Raw genomic sequence first — 20,011 nt, 5'->3', positions numbered from 1 at the left:
CGCACTGCACTAAATGTAAATAGCAGGAACGGATCTAGCTGAACACTGTGAGCAGGACGCACTGCACTAAATGTAAATAACAGGAACGGATCTAGCTGAACACTGTGAGCAGGACGCACTGCACTAAATGTAAATAGCAGGAACGGATCTAGCTGAACACTGTGAGCAGGACGCACTGCACTAAATGTAAATAGCAGGAACGGATCTAGCTGAACACTGTGAGCAGGACGCACTGCACTAAATGTAAATTGCAGGAACGGATCTAGCTGAACACTGTGAGCAGGACGCACTGCAATAAATGTAAATAGTCTAGAAGATAACAGGAACGGATCTAGCTGAACACTGTGAGCAGGACGCACTGCACTAAATGTAAATAGCAGGAACGGATCTAGCTGAACACTGTGAGCAGGACGCACTGCACTAAATGTAAATTGCAGGAACGGATCTAGCTGAACACTGTGAGCAGGACGCACTGCACTAAATGTAAATAGCAGGAACGGATCTAGCTGAACACTGTGAGCAGGACGCACTGCATTAAATGTAAATAGTCTAGATAGAAGATAACAGGAACGGATCTAGCTAAACTGAATACAGTGTATATATATATATGCAACACCTGGGATGCATATATATATACACAATACACTGTAAGTGCAGCTAACTGACTGACTGTTCTGCCTAATCTATCTAACTCAAATCAAATGACACTGTCTCTCTCTCTCTCTATCTCTCAGCACACCGGAACACACACTACACAGGGCCGCCGTGCAGGCGGCCTTATATAGTGTGGGGTGTGTACTAAATCCCCTGAGCCATAATTGGCCAAAGCCACCCTGGCTTTGGCCAATTACAGCTCTCTCTACTGACGGCGCTGTGATTGGCCAAGCATGCGGGTCATAGTGCATGCTTGGCCAATCATCAGCCAGCAATGCACTGCGATGCCGCAGTGAATTATGGATCGTGACGTGCCACACGAATTTAGCGCGAACGGCCCATAACGTTCGCAATTCGGCGAACGATCGAACAGCCGATGTTCTAGTCGAACATGGGTTCGACTCGAACACGAAGCTCATCCCTAGTCACCAGTACAGTATTTGTAAATTGAAATCATATCCCCTCTTAAGCGTCTCTTCTCCAGAGAGAATAAGTTCAGTGCTTGCAACCTTTCCTCATAACTAAGATCCTCCAGACCCTTTATTAGCTTTGTTGCCCTTCTTTGTACTCGCTCCATTTCCAGTACGTCCCTCCTGAGGACTGGTGCCCAGAACTGGACAGCATACTCCAGGTGCGGCCGGACCAGAGTCTTGTAGAGCGGGAGAATTATTATTTTATCTCTGCAGTTGATCCCCCTTTTAATGCATGCCAATATTCTGTTTGCTTTATTAGCAGCAGCTTGGCATTGCATGCCATTGCTGAGCCTATCATCTACTAGGACCCCCACGTCCTTTTCCATCCTAGATTCCCCCAGAGGTTCTCCCCCCAGTGTATAGATTGCATTCATATTTTTGCCACCCAAATGCATTATTTTACATTTTTCTACATTGAACCTCATTTGCCATGTAGTCACCCACCCCATTAATTTGTTCAGGTCTTTTTGCAAGATTTCCACATCCTGCGGAGAAGTTATTGCCCTGCTTAGCTTAGTATCGTCTGTAAATACAGAGATTGAACTGTTTATCCCATCCTCCAGGTCGTTTTATGAACAAATTAAATAGGATTGGTCCCAGCACAGGACCCTGGGGAACCCCACTACCTACCCCTGACCATTCTGAGTACTCCCCATTTATCACCACCCTCTGAACACGCCCTTGTAGCCAGTTTTCAATCCATGTACTCATCCTATGGTCCATGCCAACGCACTTTATTTTGTACAGTAAACGTTTATGGGGAACTGTGTCAAATGCTTTTGCAAAATCCAGATACACCACGTCTACGGGCCTTCCTTTATCTAGATGGCAACTCACCTCCTCATAGAAGGTTAATAGATTGGTTTGGCAAGAACGATTCTTCATGAATCCATGCTGATTACTGCTAATGATATCATTCTTATTACTAAAATCTTGTATATAGTCCCTTATCATCCCCTCCAAGAGTTTACATACTATTGATGTTAGGCTAACTGGTCTGTAATTCCCAGGGATGTTTTTTGGGCCCTTTTTAAATATTGGTGCTACATTGGCTTTTCTCCAATCAGCTGGTACCATTCCAGTCAATAGACTGTCTGTAAAAATTAGGAACAACGGTCTGGCAATCACCTGACTGAGTTCCCTAAGTACCCTCGGATGCAAGCCATCTGGTCCCGGTGATTTATTAATGTTAAGTTTCTCAAGTCTAATTTTAATTCCGTCCTCTGTTAACCATGTAGGTGCTTCCTGTGTTGTGTCATGAGGATAAACACTGCAGTTTTGGTTACTGAAGCCCCCCGCTTCACTCGTGAAGACTGAGGAGAAGAATAAATTCAATACCTTTGCCATCTCCCCATCCTTTGTAACCAGATGTCCTTCCTCATTCTTTATGGGGCCAATATGGTCTGTCCTCCCTTTTTTACTGTTTATATACTTAAAGAATTTCTTGGGATTTTTTTTGCTCTCCTCCGCTATGTGTCTTTCATGTTCTATCTTACCCATCCTAATTGCACCCTTACATTTCTTATTGCATTCTTTATAAATTCTGAATGCTGAGGATGATCCCTCAACCTTGTATTTTTTGAAGGCCTTCTCCTTTGCTTTTATATGCATTTTTACATTGGAGTTAAGCCATCCAGGATGTTTGTTTGCTCTTTTAAATTTATTACCCAATGGGATACATTGGCCAATGCCCTTATTTATATGCTCTTAAAGCAAACCCATCTCTCCTCCGTATTCTTTGTTCCTAATATTTTATCCCAATTTATGCCTTTTAGCAAGGTTTGTAGTTTAGGGAAGTTGGCTCTTTTGAAATTCAGTGTCTTTGTGTTCCCTTCATGTTTCCTATTTGTGTGATTTATACTGAAACTAATTGACCTGTGATCGCTGTTACCTAAATTGCCCCGTATTTCCACATCTGTTATCAGGTCTGTATTGTTGGTAATCAGTAGATCTAGTAATGTTTTATTTCTAGTTGGTGCGTCTACCATCTGACCCATAAAATTGTCCTGCAAGACACTTAGGAACTGGCGAGCCTTAAATGAATGCGCGGTTCCCTCCGCCCAGTCTATGTCCGGATAATTAAAATCCCACATTATGATAACACTTCCCATCCTTGCTGCTAATCCAACTTGTGATAGGAGATCCGTCTCCACTTCCTCCCTCAGGTCTGGGGGCCTATAGCATACTCCCAGTATTATTTTCCCCTTAGCTTCATCCCTTTGGAGCTCTACCCATAAAGATTCCACCTCCTCCCTAGCCCCCTCAGTGATGTCATCTCTCACATTCACTTGTACATTATTCTTGATATATAGGCATACCCCTCCCCCTTTTTTACCCTCTCTATCCTTGCGGTATAGGGTATACCCTTGAATGTTTGCCAGCCAATCATGAGAGCTGTTGAACCAGGTCTCTGAAATTCCCACAAAATCCAATTCCTCCTTGTACAACAGTATCTCTAGTTCACCCATCTTGTCCGCCATGCTCCTGGCATTAGTGAACATGCCACATAGTTTAGACCGGTCGCATATTGTCCTCGTATTGGGTGTTTCGAGATTGCAACTAGGACTTGCTACTATACTCACCTTGTGTTTTTGTGCTTTGGTTAACCTACCACTAATGCCCCCAATACTACCCTCTGGAATATCTTCCGCGCTGGCTATCACTGTCTCTGGACCCTCCCCCCCATCGCCTAGTTTAAAAACTACTCTAACTTTTTGGCCATCTTCATTCCCAGCAGATCTTCACCCTCCTCATTTAGGTGCAGTCCATACCTTCTATAGTACCGGTTACCGACTGAGAAGTCGGCCCAGTCCTCCAGGAACCCAAACCCCTCCTTACTACACCAGCTCTTCAGCCACTTGTTTAGTTCCCTAATCTCCCTCTGCCTTTCTGGTGTGGCTCGATGTACCGGTAGTATTCCTGAGAACACTACCTTGGAGGTCCTTTTCCTCAATTTAGCTCCTAAGTCCCTAAAATCGTTCTTTAGGACACTCCATCTGCCTCTGACTTTGTCATTGGTGCCAACGTGCACCATGACAGCCGGGTCTTCCCCAGCCCCTCCCAGTAATCTGTCCACAAGATCCGTGATGTGCCGAACCCGAGCGCCCGGTAGACAACATACTGTTCGGTGCTTCAGGTCTTGGTTACAGATTGCCCTCTCTGTCCTTCTAAGAATTGAGTCCCCTACCACCAGAATCTGTCTTTCCTTTCCCTTTGCTGCCCCCCCACTCTCACTGGAGGAGTTCTTCCCCTGGCAGCTAGGAGAGTCCCTCATCTCCAGCAGTGCTGGTCCCTGACTGGTTTCACCAATGTCACTCAATGGAGCGTACTTATTGGGATGCTCCAGTCCTGGATCGGCCTCTCTGGCACTTCCCCCTCTACCCCTCCTGACTGTCACCCATCTACTCTTTGCTAGTGTTTGCACCTCTTTGTCTCCACCCGCCTCTGTGCTGGCCCCTGCCGGCACCTGCCGTGTACGTTCCTGGCTCACCTTTAGTATGGAGGGACTTCTCAGTGCTGACAGTTGCTTCCCCAGATTCAGAACCTGGGCTTCCAGGGAAACAATGTGCTTACATTTTGCACAGCAGTATTCGCCCTCGATCGGATGATCAAGGAACGCATACATGCGGCAAGATGTACAAAGAGTCGCCTCTCCACACCCGCCGGGCATCGTACCTATTAAATTTAGTGAGGATTTGGGGATTTTACCCTGTCCAAATTACCTAACAGCTAGCTTCCTGGCACTAATACTCAAGACAATACACAGGTACACGACAAGACAATACACAGGTACTCACAGACCTACGTGCACTCGCAATACACAAGTACACAGTACACGCTACACAAGTACTAACGATCCACACACACTACTCAGACAACACTCAGATACTCACACTACACAGGTACTATGACCCCTGTTATAACCTCCTGTTTTAAACTCTGGTTTTTAACTCCCACTTATTCCAGCTCCACTTACACCAAGCTCCACAGCTTCAGACTGAGCACGCTCAGACTGAGTCCTACAACCAGTTAAATAGGCACCTGTGAGCAATTAACCACACCCCTTAATTGATAGACTGATGAAACCAGAGAGAAAAAAAAAACAAACAAAAAAGCTATTTAAAAAGAGACAGCAAAAGGCAAATTAAAAACTAAAAGGAAAAGCCCCAAAAATGCAACCCAGCAAACAGACAGCAAACAGCAAACAGCCAACAAACAGCAAACAGACAGCAAGACTTATACACTCTAACTCTGGTTTTTAACTCCCACTTATTCCAGCTCCACTTACACCAAGCTCCACAGCTTCAGACTGAGCCATGTTCTGTTCTATGCTCTTTATTATGCAAGAATGGAAATTCTCCTCAGGTGGAAGCAGTCCACTCCTCCCACGCAACACATGCGGAAGACGACGATAATCTCTGTCCTACCTCTGTACAAGCTAACATGGATTAGAAACTGCCCTAAAAAGTTTGATAAGGTCTAGTCCCAATGGGTTGATGCACATGGATAGAGCCCTAGAGCTCTATTATTTATTCTATTATGTGCTTGATATATCACCCCCCCCCTTCTCTCCTTTCTTTCTCCCCTTTCCTCTTCTGAATCCGAAAGTGCTACCAGGAACAAGATTGTTACTATGTTCAAACTGCTAGAGATTATCATAATTTTTTGAGGGAAAAAAAGATTACTAGCTGTATTTGAATTGTTTACTGAGACCTTATGTATGTAACTGATGTCCATGCACTGTGTCATTGTCAACTTTAATACTTTTAAATAAACTATTTACTGTTAAAAAAAAGATAAAATGACACATAATGCACGCACATGCTTCCGGAATGCACACAAAGCTAATCACACAATTGTGAGAATCCACCTTCAGAACCCATGAATGGATGCCACTAGATGTAATCCACTCTGCTAAAGGATCCTCTCCCTGTGTGTGTATAGAGAGCAGGGATCCAGCCGCAACAGCTAATGTATGACAGCTGCCGGGATTATGGAGTAGAGCGGCGTGCACACGTAGGAGGCTATGTGGGTTGTGAGTTTTGGGGCCACATCAGACAGGCCATGGGTGTAGCGTGCCTGCTTTTTAAAGCACCCTCAGTTTGGGACTGTCGCATAAGTGATCAGAGAACAAAGTGCTGAGAGGGCTTCCCTTGCGGCAGAGTGCAGAGCGCCCTTAAGGTAGCAATGGCCAGCTGCGACAGGCTGGAGTGATGAGATGTCCGCTGGATGACGGCTGACTAGCAGGATGTGAGACTTGGCAGAAGGGAGAACCAGGAGCAGAGCCAGGCCAGTAGTCATGCAAGGAATATCCACCAGGAGTAAAGCAGCAAGCAGAGTCAGAAGTCAGCCGGGGGCCATACACTGGGAATCTGGCAACAACGGAGTAAGAAGAGCAAGCCAGGGGTCATACACAGATTAGCAGGCAGAAGCAAAGTCAATGTAGAAAGCCGAGGGTCAAAGCCAGAATGGAGAAAAGACAGGTCAAAGGCAAGCCTGGTCGGTAATGGGGAATCCAATAGTGGCAGAAACAGGAACACACGGGGGACACTAAAGATCATCCAGTGACTAGTGGATCATGCTGTTGGCTTTAAATAGGCCACTGGGCACCAGAATCGGTTGCTCGTGCTTTGCGCAATTGCACATTAGCCATTGCAACCGTTCGCCTGTACGCATTCACATTTGCATTGGTGAATGCCTATATGTCAATCGGTGCTTCCATTGCATTAGCAGATCTGCCAGTTCTTCTGCAAACCATTCTCGGACACGGACATTGGTGCTGGCTGTGTAAGGTGATGTCAGACTTCAGGTGGTGTTTCAGCTTGTCTGACCTTCTCCTTTTTATTTTGCAAATGGTTTTATAGGCACTCATGATTGGCTCTTAAGCTGCAGCCCATGTGTACAAGACCTAAAGCGAGATGATCAGCCATGTTATACTTCTTCTTTTTTTTTTAATGCCATCAATGTGCCTATCATTTTCTTTTCATTCAATGCCCATTCATTGCCTCTTCTAGGTGCCCCTCTGATCCTAGTTCCCATTTTATTTATGACTCAACCTTTTATTCTTGGCACAACTTTGGTTCTGACTTTTTTTTTTTTCCTTCTCTTCCCAATAGACTAATTCTGAAGGTACATTTAAAGGAAAAGTTGATCTCTCAACATTCCAACTTGACCGCTCAGGATACCAGATGTCGTTTAATATGCAGGCCACTCTTACAGAACAGGGGACAAGTAAGTGAATGGTTTGCCATAAGTGTTAATGTTGTAGCTGCATAATTGGGTAAAGCCTTTCACAAATTAAAGTCTCATGGCAGAATACACAAGCAGCGGTGGTCACCAGCACTGCACTCTGCAAATGGCACAGACAACCTTGCTTACAAAGGACGTACTTGTGTACTGATCTGATAAAACCTGACATGATGCATTAAAGATATGTATATGGTATTGGCGTGTAGGCCAACGTGGGTAAGCTTTTACAATCAATGCATATTCATTTACTTCTATGGGCTGACTACCTGCAGCTCAAAGTTGGTACAGAAAGATACAAATGGCTCTTCACACTGTACAGAGCGGAGTACCCATGTGAATGAGCCCTAAAAATAAAAAGCTCATAATAGTAAGCACACTTCTTGATTTCCATTGTAACTGGCCATATGACCGTTGCCTTGGGACAGAACTTCAGATGGAGCAAACCAATCCTTTCTGACACTGATTTTTCACTTAGCCGAAATCTGTTCTCTAAATGCCTAGGCATATAGTGAGTTTATTTGCATCACATGCAACTACATACACTCTTCTTTTTCTTCTTTTTTTTTCTTCTTTTTTTTTTTTTTCTTTTTCTTTTGATGGATAAAGGGTTAAGAAAAGAAGCCTCATAAGGTGGCAGTGGCCAACATGTCAACCTACAATATATTACCAAAATTATTGGGATGCCTGCCTTTACACACACATTAACTTTAATGGCATCCCAGTCTTAGTTCGTAGGGTTAATTGAGTTGGCCCACCCTTTGCAGCTATAACGGCTTCACCTCTTCTGGGAAGGCTGTCCACAAGGTTTAGGAGTGTGTCTATGGGAATGTTTGATCATTTTTCCAGAAGCGCATTTGTGAGGTCTCAGGACTCTGTGCAGGCCAGTCAAGTTCTTCCACCCCAAACTCGCTCATCCATGTCTTTATGGACCTTGCTTTGTGCACTAATGTGCAGTCATGTTGGAACAGGAAGGGGCCATCTCCAAACTGTTCCCACAAAGTTGGGAGCATGAAATTGTCCAAAATGTTTTGGCATGCTGACGCCTTAAGAGTTCCCTTCACTGGAACTAAGGGCCCAAGCCCGACCCCTGAAAAAACAACCCCACACCATAATCCCCCCCCCCCACACACACACCAAATGAATTAGACCAGTGCACAAAACAAGGTCCGTAAAGACACGGATGAGTGAATTTGGGGTGGAGGAACTTGACTGACCTGCACGAAGTCCTGACCTCAACCTGATGGAACACTTTTTTGGGAGGAATTGGAGTGGAGACTGTGAGCCAGGCCTTCTCGTCCAAATTGGTGCCTGACCTCACAATTGCACTTCTGGAAGAATGGTCAAACATTCCTATAGACACACTCCTAAACCTTGTGGACAGCCTTCCCAGAAGAGTTGATGCTGTTATAGCTGCAAAGGGTGGGCCAACTCAATATTGAACCCTACGGACTAAGATTGGGATGCCATTAAAGTTCATGTGCGTGTAAAGGCAGGTGTCCCAATACTTTTGGAAATTTTGTGTATATTATGTAATCTTCCTTCTCCTACTCCAAAGAAAAATAAGAAGCATGGATCTAACGATATAAACTAATAAGTTAAAAGTTTAAGTGCTGGGATGGGGGGACATTGAAAATTGTGCGATTTATTCACTCATGTTTTATAATTTTAAACGAGTTTCCACAATTACAAGGGTGTCTGGAATCGGGGCCAGATATGTGTGGCTAGACTTGGGAAACTGAGACCAGACCATATTATTATAACGAACTTCTTAATAATAAAATAAGACATCCAAACACCAGCAAACATAAATGTATAAGTGAACCAAAAACCCAATGACCTAACGGAAATCCTAAATATCGAAATAACTATAGTGTATGCAAATGGAGAACACAGGAAAACTGGAGGTGCAGGGAACCTTTTTGAAAGGAGACACCAAAACTGGGATTAGGAACAAGGTAGCAGGGTTCAGGGTAAAGATACTAAGAGAGCAGGAACAAGATGACAGCTAGCAGTATCTGGCACCAAGCAAAGCAAAACACTGCAGCAAGTTGTATCAGCAGAAGAGGGACTTAATACCCTCCCAGCAGCCAGCATCAGGTGGAGACTGATTACTGGGATCTGCTGGCTGCCGATGGACACTGAAACTACAACCTTCTGTGCCGGGAAGCACAGTGCCACCAGCAGGCAGGTGATCCATGTCCTGACGACATAGGGCAAGCAAGGGAAATTCAGTGCAAAATGAACCAAAAATAGTCTCATTTAGTTTGTTTGTTTAGAATTGATATTTCAGGGGTTTGGTGCTGAAGATGTCATCCATGTGTATATTTACTTTTATAGCTTCAGTTTCTGTTCAGGAATGATTGCTTCCAATCTATCTGAATGCAAGCACTGATCTCAGGGGGGGGGGATTAAGGAATAACCTCTCATTCACAACCCTGTTGATGTGTAGTAAGTGGCACTCCCCACTCATCTTCTAGGGGCTTCTGCACAGTGTTCAGTTTACCTACTGCCCTTTGTGGCTGGTCAGTAGGGAAAACCAGTCAATTTCACTATATTTAACAACTTAATTGGGCTGCATCAGACGTATGACTGTACTCTTTTCCTTCCTGCTGTGTATATACATGAGCATTTGTATTGTGTTCTGTGACAGATGTCCAAGCAACTGAAACCAAAACCATCTCGATCACCCGCCAGCTAGGCCACGCCCGTTTTGACTATAAGGTTATGCTTCCATATTTCAAAAAAGGAATTCCTTATACTGTGGGGGTGAGTTGACTTGGAACCTTTTTAAAAATGTTACTTTTTTTGTGTATTGTCATGGCAGATTTGGGCTACTAGTGGCCAATGGTCTGTGTGTTGTGTGTTGTTTTTTTTTTAACTCCTAGAACGTCTCAATTGTATGACCTGTAATCCTCTAGCAAAAACGTTCTGCTCATCACCATGAGTCAGATTTGCATACTCTGACATGACCCTCAGACAGTCTGTCCCACAGTCTACCCATCAGTCCTAGCTGCTCCTCTTGAAAGGAGGGATGAATATGGGAGATTTGGTTTCTGGGTTATACATGATGTGAGAACTCAGGGAAAAGCATAGAAGCTTGAAAAAATTCTAGGCCATTTTTTAATCTCATTGTTTGATGGAACATGTAGAGGAAGCTTATTTTAAATGGAACAGATATTGTGATAAATGCATGTGTAAAACTGAAGCATATGCTGACATTTTTCCTCTGTATGCAACAGATTGTTGTTGAGAATGCACAGGGGCAGCCTGAGAGTGGCCAGGTGGTGGAACTCCAAATGGACAGGAAGGTTCTTCAGAACCTCACATCTGATGAGAATGGCAAAGCACAATATGAAGTTGATACCTCAACACTTAACACTTCAAATGTCAACTTTCGGGTGAGTGGATATTGCACTGTACAGCCACTTTAGAATGGATATCTTTCTCTAAGTTGTTCATGTATTTATAGCCAAATCATTCTGCAGCAGTCCAGGGTAATTCTATGTAGCTCTGTTCAGTAAGTCTAACATTCTATTGTAAGAATACAGACAAGCACTGCACCTAGTTGGTCAGAAGTTAATTAACCACCAAGTGTGTCTTTTGCTCTGTAGGAAACCTTAGCATCTAAAGAACCCTACATTAATGCAGACAGCACATGCAAGCAAACACAATAGAAATCTCTCCTGCGCTCAGGTGTCTGGTTCCTCAATGTGTGGTGTCACCAACTTCATACAGTAGTATCTGCCGTCTTGCAGCCCTCCTCAGAATAATGGGTATTCACAGGCTAAAGAGAAAAGAAAAAAGGAGGGCGCACCGACCTAGTGCATTACCACTGGTAAAGCTTTATTAAGACATAAAACAGCAAAGTGTATACTCACAGACGAGCATGGATAACAGGTATAAGCAGTGTTACAAGTTTGCAGTTCTGATCATCCACAAGTTTAGGACCTGACGTCAAGTGGATATAGCGATGGCTGACACGTTTCAGGGGAGAACCCCCTTCCTCAGAGCCTAAGCGGGCAATGGCTGCTCACACCCGCACTTCCGGGCTGCTTAGGCTCTGAGGAAGGGAGTTCTCCCCTGAAACGCGTCAACCATCGCTATATCCACTTGACATTAGGTCCTGACCTGTTGATGTTGATGTTCAGAACTGCGAACTTGTAACACTGCTTATGCCTGTTATCCATGCTCGTCTGTGAGTATACACTTTGCTGTTTTATGTTTTAATAAAGCTTTACCAGTGGTAATGCACTAGGTCGGTGCACCCTCCTTTTTCCTTTTCTCTTTAACACATGCAAGCTCCATTCAGTTAGGGTCCCTAATGGGAACTCAAGAACCTCTGCACTGTAAGACCATAGTGACACTAGTATGTAGTAAGTCTTGCTTGCATAGTGACACTAGTGTTTTTGATTTCTCTCCCCCTCCAAAATAAAAAAAAAAACAAACACTTTAAATGCAAAAAGTGAGCTCTTTCATCTTGATCAATTGCCGATCATTTTTCAGATTTCAGAATAGAGGAAGAAATTAGATTGGTTGCCATGGGCATCAGCTCACTAAAGAGACAAATTTATTTTATAATAAATGGGCCACATAATGGCTTAAAAGGCAGTCACCTAGACCACTCCAAACTTTGCATATTCTACTGTATTACGCCGGGCCCCACACCGAAAGGATAACCTAATTTCCCTTGCCAGTTACACCTAGCCCCACACTGACTACAGTGTCATTTTTAAGGGACATGGTGTAGGACAATTTTCCTCTACTAGTTCTTATACACATTTATTTCATCAGATACATGAGTTTATGTTTTTAGTGTTGTACTCAATATGTGCAAATTTGTCTGTTTGTACCCTTAACCAAGGCTTGGAAGCGTTAAATATTGTAAGACAACTCCTAAGTAAGGAAATACGCAATGTCTATCAACTTTACACTTTTTACTCTTCAGCCCAATGTTCCTAGGGGCTGCTGCTTTGCAGAACCCTCTTATCATGGGGTCACTGCTGCTTGCAAAGGTAGACCACACAGCCACCAATCCCCCCCCCCCCCCCGAAACAACCTCCATTATAGTCATTCACTCCCAAACTGGCTGGTCCTCCTTCCTTTTACCTACTTACGTTTCCATCACCCAGAAGGTTAACATGAATGTTTACACTTTCCCTGTTCCCATTCATTGCAGGATCTTGCTTTCCCTCTCTGTTCACCATAAACCAGACCAGAGAATTCACTTAACCAGCAACTTATTTTGCTTAATAAAATGGCATCCATGTACAGTTCTTAATCATCCCTATATCACAGTTCTTCATGACTCGCATGGCAATTCAACAAGTTAGACATGGTGGTGGTCCTCTTCAAATGTTAGGCTGAGCTTTTGGCTATGCGGTGGCACCTCATACCTTCCTAGCTTGTGGTGATTGCCAAGTGATGGTAACATGGTTCATCCTGATTCAGGGCCCGCCAAAGGGTAACCCCACTAGGTGTAATGCTACATCTCCTTGTGTATTGTCATTCCCATGACCAACCACTGCCCGCCTACTGGCCCAACCCCTTTGTGCTTAAATACCCCTGTTACAGGAAGCACCACAGTCCAAACAGCAGTGTCACATACCTGGTTGAGGCAGGATTGACAAGAGGGCTGCCCTTATACCTCCTTGTCCTGTTTCACTTGGGGAAGATGACTGGGTATAACAGGGTGCAAAGTGGCACGGGTGCCTGTAGGAGATCCGTTTTGGAATATCTTAGTAGTTGATGCGGAGCTGAAGTGAGCAAGTAGACAGCAGGCAGATGCAGGATCCCAGAAGTGTAGTCAGATGGACAGAGCAGCAACAACCGGGCAGCAGAAGAACAGTAAAGAACGGAGTCAGAACATGGCCAGGGTTAGTATCAAGTGAACAAAGGAGTTACCAGAACAGCAGACCGGAAAAAAGGTTGGGTCACAACCAGAGTTGGCAACAGAGGTTCAGGAACAAGCGGGGTCAACCAGCCAGGTCAGGATATGGATGTACACAGGATCAGGTCACAAGCGGTAGGAGCTGATGGTGCTGAAGCATGTAGGGCTTTAAATGGGTCAATGGCCCAGCAAACATGCAGGCTCAGGAGCACATGCAATATGCTCACGTGCATGCGCAAGTGCTCGTGTAGATGTGCACAGGGTCCTAACTATGTGCATGGTACTATGGACTATTTTGCGTGCAATGCACATTTCTTTGAGCATAGGCTTGGGCAATGTTTTCCTGACAGGCAAACTCATCACTGAATGGTAACTTCTAAGTGCAACACTCAAATTACCTTTTAGGCACCTGCCTACGCACTTTCTATTCACAAAAAAAAAAAAAAAATTAAATAGCATTGGACTTTAAAGTACCAGAATGGTAGGTTGGTACTGAAATGTCAGCAATTTTGAAAACGACCAAGCTGAATAGATTTCCCTAATACTTCAGTGTCAGCTAAGATGTATTGGAATTCATTTTTTCTTTGGTTTGTTACTCAACAGCTGATTTACAAGAAGCAAGAACGATGCTATGATGGCAACTGGATTGTGCCCACTTACGCCAATGATCATCGATCTGTCAGACGATTCTTCTCTCGCACTGCTAGCTTTGTGCAGCTTCAGGGCCCCAAAGAAGATCTGCAGTGTGGTAAAACACACAACATCCGGGTTCAGTACACATTTGGCAAAGATAGTCTGGCTGCAGGAGAAACCACCATCAAATTTGTCTACATGGTAACCATATGGAGGCCTCTGGAAAGTGTTATAGGGTTCTTGGACATATGATGGTAGGATAAGACAAGAATGCAAAATATTGCCAGTTACACAATAATACCCTGAATGGTTATCTATGGCAGGATCTACCCTAACAATAAGTTAGTCTCTGAATAGATGCTTTTACTACAACTGTGTGTGAGTGTGTGTGTGTTTGTTTTTTTTTTTTTTTTCTTTTGGAGATCATTGAGCTGTAAGATCTGACATTGAAGCTCCAGGAGAGCCATATATAATACAAACATTTTAGTACATTTAAATTGCATTACCCTACCTACCTCCTGTAGATGTTGATATAGACTATTTATGCAGTACAGTTGTGATTAAAAAAAAAATTGAGTTTCTGTCCCTTACTATCAATTCTCATGCAATATACTAGACATCAAGGAGTCACATTCAACTGCACTCCTGGACTTTCATTCAACTGGACTGTATTGTAATGCAAAGTGTACGTTTACAAAGCTAGAACACCTTTTTTCCCATTTGCTCTTTCTCTAAACCAGGTTTGGTTTAGGATGTATTGGTTGGTTGAATGTGTTTTTGGTGCCCATATTGTAATCTATCATGTGCCATACATTTGTATTTTAATAATCTATAGTCCACTAATCCGCTTACTTTTACTGTGTCGCAGGTCATTGCAAGAGCAAAGATTATGGAATCTGGTGAACATTCTGTAGACGTGTCACAATGTAAGTTTAGAATACCAGGCGTCTCCATCCTTGTCAAATGTGCCAAGCTGTTTATTGTGTACTACCATGCTGTCTAATTCCCTATAGGCGTGGTCATTTGAAGGTGATTAATCTGAAGAGCTGTTAAAAGCAGCTAGCATTTATAAGGCAAAAACCCTTGCCTCCCTTCTACAAGTGAGAAATGCGCTATTACCAAAAGTATTGAGACACCTGCCTTTACACACATGAACTTCAATGGCATCCCAGTCTAAGTACGTAGGGTTCAACATTGAGTTGGCCCACCCTTTGCTGCTTCAACTCTTCTGGGAAGGATATCCACAAGGTTTAGGAGTGTCTATGGGAATGTTTGACCATTCTTCCAGAAGCGCATTTGTGTGGTCAGGCACTAGTGTTGGACGAGAAGGCCTGGCTCGCAGTCTCCGCTCTAATTCATCCCAAAGATGTTCTATCGGGTTGAGGTCAGGACTCTGTGCAGGACAATCAAGTTCCTCCACCCCAAACTCTCTCATCCATGTCTCTATGGACCTTGTTTGTGCACTGGTGCACAGTCATGCTGGAACAGGAAGGGGCCATCCCCAAACTTTTCCCACAAAGTTGGGAGAATGAAGTTGTCCAAAATGTCTTGGTATGCTGACGCCTTAAGAGTTCCCTTTACTGGAACTAAGGGGCCAAGCCCAACCCCTTAAAAGCGCCACACCATAACCCCCCCCCCCAACTTCACCAAATGATTTGGACCAGTGCACAAAGCAGGGTCCATAAAGACATGAGCGGTCCTCCAAGATTGTAGAGGTGATCAGACTATCTGGTCACGTCTATGGCCAGCCATGCGAGTCGTAGGATCGTTTTTAAGGAGTTGTGGTAAAACCGGTAAGCCTGAGAAACGCTGGCGAGCGATAGGAGTGGACCCCTCCTGCTTCTAAATGCGATCCATTGGCTAATTAGCTTCTGGGACCACTTTCATGAGAGCCACATAATTCAGCTGTCAGAAATCCAATACCGCTCACCTTTCAAATAACACCATCCTACAGTAAAGCGTGGAGGTGGTAATATCCTGTTATGGGGTTGTTGTTCTGCAGCAGGGACTGGAGCACTTGTCAGGATAGAAGAAAAATGGATGGGGCAAAATACTGTCAAATTCTTGAGGACAATCTGCTGCCCTCTGCCAGAAAGTTGTTGATGGGAAGAAGGTTTACCTTCCAACATGACAGTGACCCAAAGCACACAGCAACAATGATCACACAGTGGTTGACGAAGAAAGGTGAATGTTCTGAATAGCCTAGTCAGAGCCCAGACTTAAACCCCATTGAAAATCTGTGGAATGACTTTAGGGCTGCAGTCCACAAATGGTCACCATCAAATTTAACTGAACTTGAGCAGTTCTGCAAAGAGTGGGCAAATATTGCAAAGTCCGGATGTGTAAAGTTAGTAGAGACCTAACTCAACAGACTAAAGGCTGGAATTAAAGCAAAAGGTGGTTCAACAAAATGCTAAAACAAAGGGGTGATCCTTTTTCCAACTCCGTGATCCTGTGGGGTGTTTTTTTTTTTGTTTTTTGTTTTTTTTTTTGACATGTTGGTGTTCTAAAAATTTTATATAGGGTGCAAAAGGACATTATTAAGCAAATGAAAACAGTGTGGACATGATAAATGAAGTGCACAATATTATAACCATCAAAAAATGTCCATATTAAACGTATATAATCAAATCTTCTTGTGTATAGCCAACACCGTGCGTAATAAAGTACAATAGTGCTTCACCCGAAGTGAAAATTAAAATGCGCTCATCAGAACACCCCAGCCACAAGGTGACCATAAAGCGTGTAATATCTATGGGGAAATCCTCATTTCAATGGTACATCTCCTTCCAATATCTTATTTCAATCAGACAGTCATGTGTAGAGGAATCATAGGCAGAAGAAACTGCATCCCAATCCAATATGCAGGTAATAGCCAAAGGTACTGTATCTTCACCTTTATATAACTTTCACTAACTTGCATCAAGTTATCTCTCCACACTACGCAGACGTATCCCTCACCCGGAAGGATTCTGGGCGAAGGATACGCGTGGAGAGATTTTGATGCAAGTTGAAATAAGATATTGGAAGGAGATGTACCATTGAAATGAGGATTTCCCCATAGATATTACACGCTTTATGGTCACCTTGTGGCCGGGGTGTTCTGATGAGTGCATTTTTTTTCACTTCGGGTGAAGCACTTTTACACTTAAGATTCCATTTCTGAAGCACTGTTGCACTTTATTACTCACGGTGTTGGATGTACACAAGATTTGATTATATACGTGTTATCATGGACATTTTTTGATGGTTATAATATTGTGCACTTCATTTATCATGTTCACACCATATTTTCATTTATTCACTTGATAATGTCTTTTTGTACCCTTTATATATAATTTTTATCACTTATTAGTTTCAAGTAGTTTTAGGTGCAGCATTTGGTGGTTTCATATATTTTTATATACAGCATATAGCTTTTTTGATTCAATTTGTGGCGCCATCAAACCCACACTCACTCCCCATTCTATATGTTGGTGTTCTAACTTGAACTTATTCAGCTGGATAAAACAAAGGGGGTGATTCTTTTCTATACCCACTGTATATAATGTTTTGGGGTTCTAAATTTTCTAGCAAATGATTTTTACAGGAGAGAAGTGTCAGAATAGGCTTGGGAAGCAAGCGGTTAAATGTTGTGACAAACACTATAATGAACATCAAAACATCATTAATCGGGGGCGTGGCGACCGGACTCCAAGATGGATGCTTAATCTAGGAGCTCCGCTCGTCCACCGGAGATAATCCTAAGCCATCAGAGCACACCGGTGCCATCCAAGACCCCAATCACCACCACCCAGCCGGTGAAACCAAGGCGATCGATACAAGATGCCCAGACACCGCAAGAACCTGCAGCAGCCACAAAAAATGACCAGTTACTATGCCGCGCGGGAGCCTCAGCAAAATGGCGGCGGCCCTCGGGGGAACAGGCCGGAGCACGAAGCCTGTAGCGGCATCAAAGGGCTCTCGTCTGCCTCCACCAACACACCTAGCGAATCATCCTCGGGCATATCTAGCCCCTCAACGAGGAGTCCGGTGAAATCTAAACAGCGGAGGCACTCTCCACCCAGACCACTGGCAGATCCTGTCATGGAGGTAAGCGGGCCTCACTGCGCCACCACAACACAGAACACTCAGGAAAGGGATCCCATCACAGATTTCCCCACAGCAGACAGACCAGTGTCAGATACCATGATGAAAGACATGCTGCTGTCCCTGAGATCGTCCCTGCAAGCTGACATGATTAGAGGGATAAGTGACTGCAAGAGGGAGGTACAAGCCTTAGACCACAGAGTGCATCAGGTAGAGCACAAAATGGAGGAATACACCTCATCCTATAATGTAATGGTGGAGGCCCACACAGCTCAGGGGGAAGACATTGCGTGGATAAAGGACAAGCTGGCAGACCTCGAGGACAGGCCCAGGAGGAACAACCTCAAACTGAGGGGTATACCTGAAGCAGTTCCCCCCAATCAGCTATTGCAATTCGCCCACACCCTATTCTCCACTCTAGTGCCAGAAGCAACTGCACAAGATCTTCTTGTGGATAGGATACACAGGGTCCCCAAACCATATTGCAAGCTTCCCGTAAACCAGAAAATGTCCCACAACAATATGTGAACATTAGATTACTCCCTGACCTATCCAGACACACCCTACAATGCCGCCGCAATTTGATGACAATTACAAAGGCACTGAGGAACCATAAAATCCTCCACAAATGGAAATACCCTGCAACGCTCTCCATTACCCATAATGGGGCCACCATTACAGTGTCCACATTAGAAGAGGGGCTTTCTGCCCTGCGGAGGTGGAATATACTTCCTGAACAAACCACCCTCCACTCACTCACTGCAGGGCCGCCTATCATACAAAATGAATGGCAAATTGTAACCCACAAGCGCTCCTCAAAGAAAAACACCTATGAAAGCTCATAGAAATGACCCGTAGGCATAACACTCTATCTCCGGAGAAGAGCTTCTCTATTGAACACTCTTCAACACCCCTATACCATCTATAGCAGTTACGTCTGCACTAGGATCAGTTTTTTTTAGATCCATTTATTATGATACCTGTGTTGACTTTTCTTGTTTTTTTTTTTTTTGTTCTTTTTATCGTTTACCTTGAGATACGCAGTTCAGTTCGAAGGAACCTTAACGTCTCTACTTACCAAATACGTGGTCACAGTGAGTACCCACACAACAATGCCTCACCAAACATACTACTTTCCTTACAATGACGATTAAATGCTTGTCGATTAACGCCCGTGGTCTAAACCACCCGGCAAAAAGATTTTCTCTATGGAAGGAAGCTAACAAACAAAAGGCGGACATTCTCTGTGTCCAAGAAACGCATTTTCAAACCGATAACAACCCACACTGTAAGCACAAAGATTATCCGTTTATATACCTGGCCTGCACACCAAACCATAAGAAAGGAGGTGTCATGTTAGCCATTAAAAACTCCCTCTCCTTCCAAACCAAGAATATCATTCTTGATGAAGGGGGCAGATACATCATTGTAACTGGAGACATAAATTCCAAACCATATACCCTAGTCACGATATATGCACCGAACTCACACCAAATTCGGTTCATAAAGAAGGTTATCTACAAAGTAAATTCAATGAAATGAAATATGGCAATGTCCTGATCTGCAGAGATTTCAACATGACGTCTGATCCAGTACTGGACACCTCATCAGGCAAAACCAAGGGTACTCCACCACTTCAAATGCTTCTTCACAAGGAGGAACTGTTCGACGCATGGAGATGCCTCCATGCCAATGAAAGACTACACCTTTTTCTCCAACAAGGAGGAACTGTTCGACGCATGGAGATGCCTCCATGCCAATGAAAGACTACACCTTTTTCTCCAATAGGCATTGCTCATACTCCCGTACAGATATGTTCTTGATGGACAAGTGGCTTTTACAAAATGTGGAGACTAGGGATGAGCCGAACACCCCCCGGTTCGGTTCGCACCAGAACCCACGAACGGACCGAAAGTTCGCACGAACGTTAGAACCCCATTGACGTCTATGGGACTCGAACGTTCAAAATCAAAAGTGCTCATTTTAAAGGCTAATTTGCATGGTATTGTCCTAAAAAGGGTTTGGG

At 43.9% G+C, this 20,011-nt stretch overlaps 1 protein-coding gene across 2 annotated transcripts in view; it reads left to right on the top strand.

Moving 5' to 3' along the window:
* Positions 1–20,011, top strand: part of LOC141105638 (ovostatin-like) — a 208,961-nt gene that overhangs the window by 65,482 nt on the left and 123,468 nt on the right. For both annotated transcript variants that reach the window (XM_073595608.1, XM_073595607.1), the window contains exons 9-13: positions 7,244–7,358; positions 10,027–10,142; positions 10,616–10,774; positions 13,867–14,097; positions 14,765–14,822. In XM_073595608.1, coding sequence (XP_073451709.1) covers positions 7,244–7,358; positions 10,027–10,142; positions 10,616–10,774; positions 13,867–14,097; positions 14,765–14,822 — 679 coding nt within the window. The remainder of the gene's footprint in view (positions 1–7,243; positions 7,359–10,026; positions 10,143–10,615; positions 10,775–13,866; positions 14,098–14,764; positions 14,823–20,011) is intronic.

The sequence above is a fragment of the Aquarana catesbeiana genome, linkage group LG08 (assembly GCF_042186555.1).
Source record: "Aquarana catesbeiana isolate 2022-GZ linkage group LG08, ASM4218655v1, whole genome shotgun sequence".
NCBI classification, from domain to species: Eukaryota; Metazoa; Chordata; class Amphibia; order Anura; family Ranidae; genus Aquarana; species Aquarana catesbeiana.
Note: the sequence above shows the minus strand (reverse complement) of the source record. Positions and strands in the feature narration are given on the sequence as shown.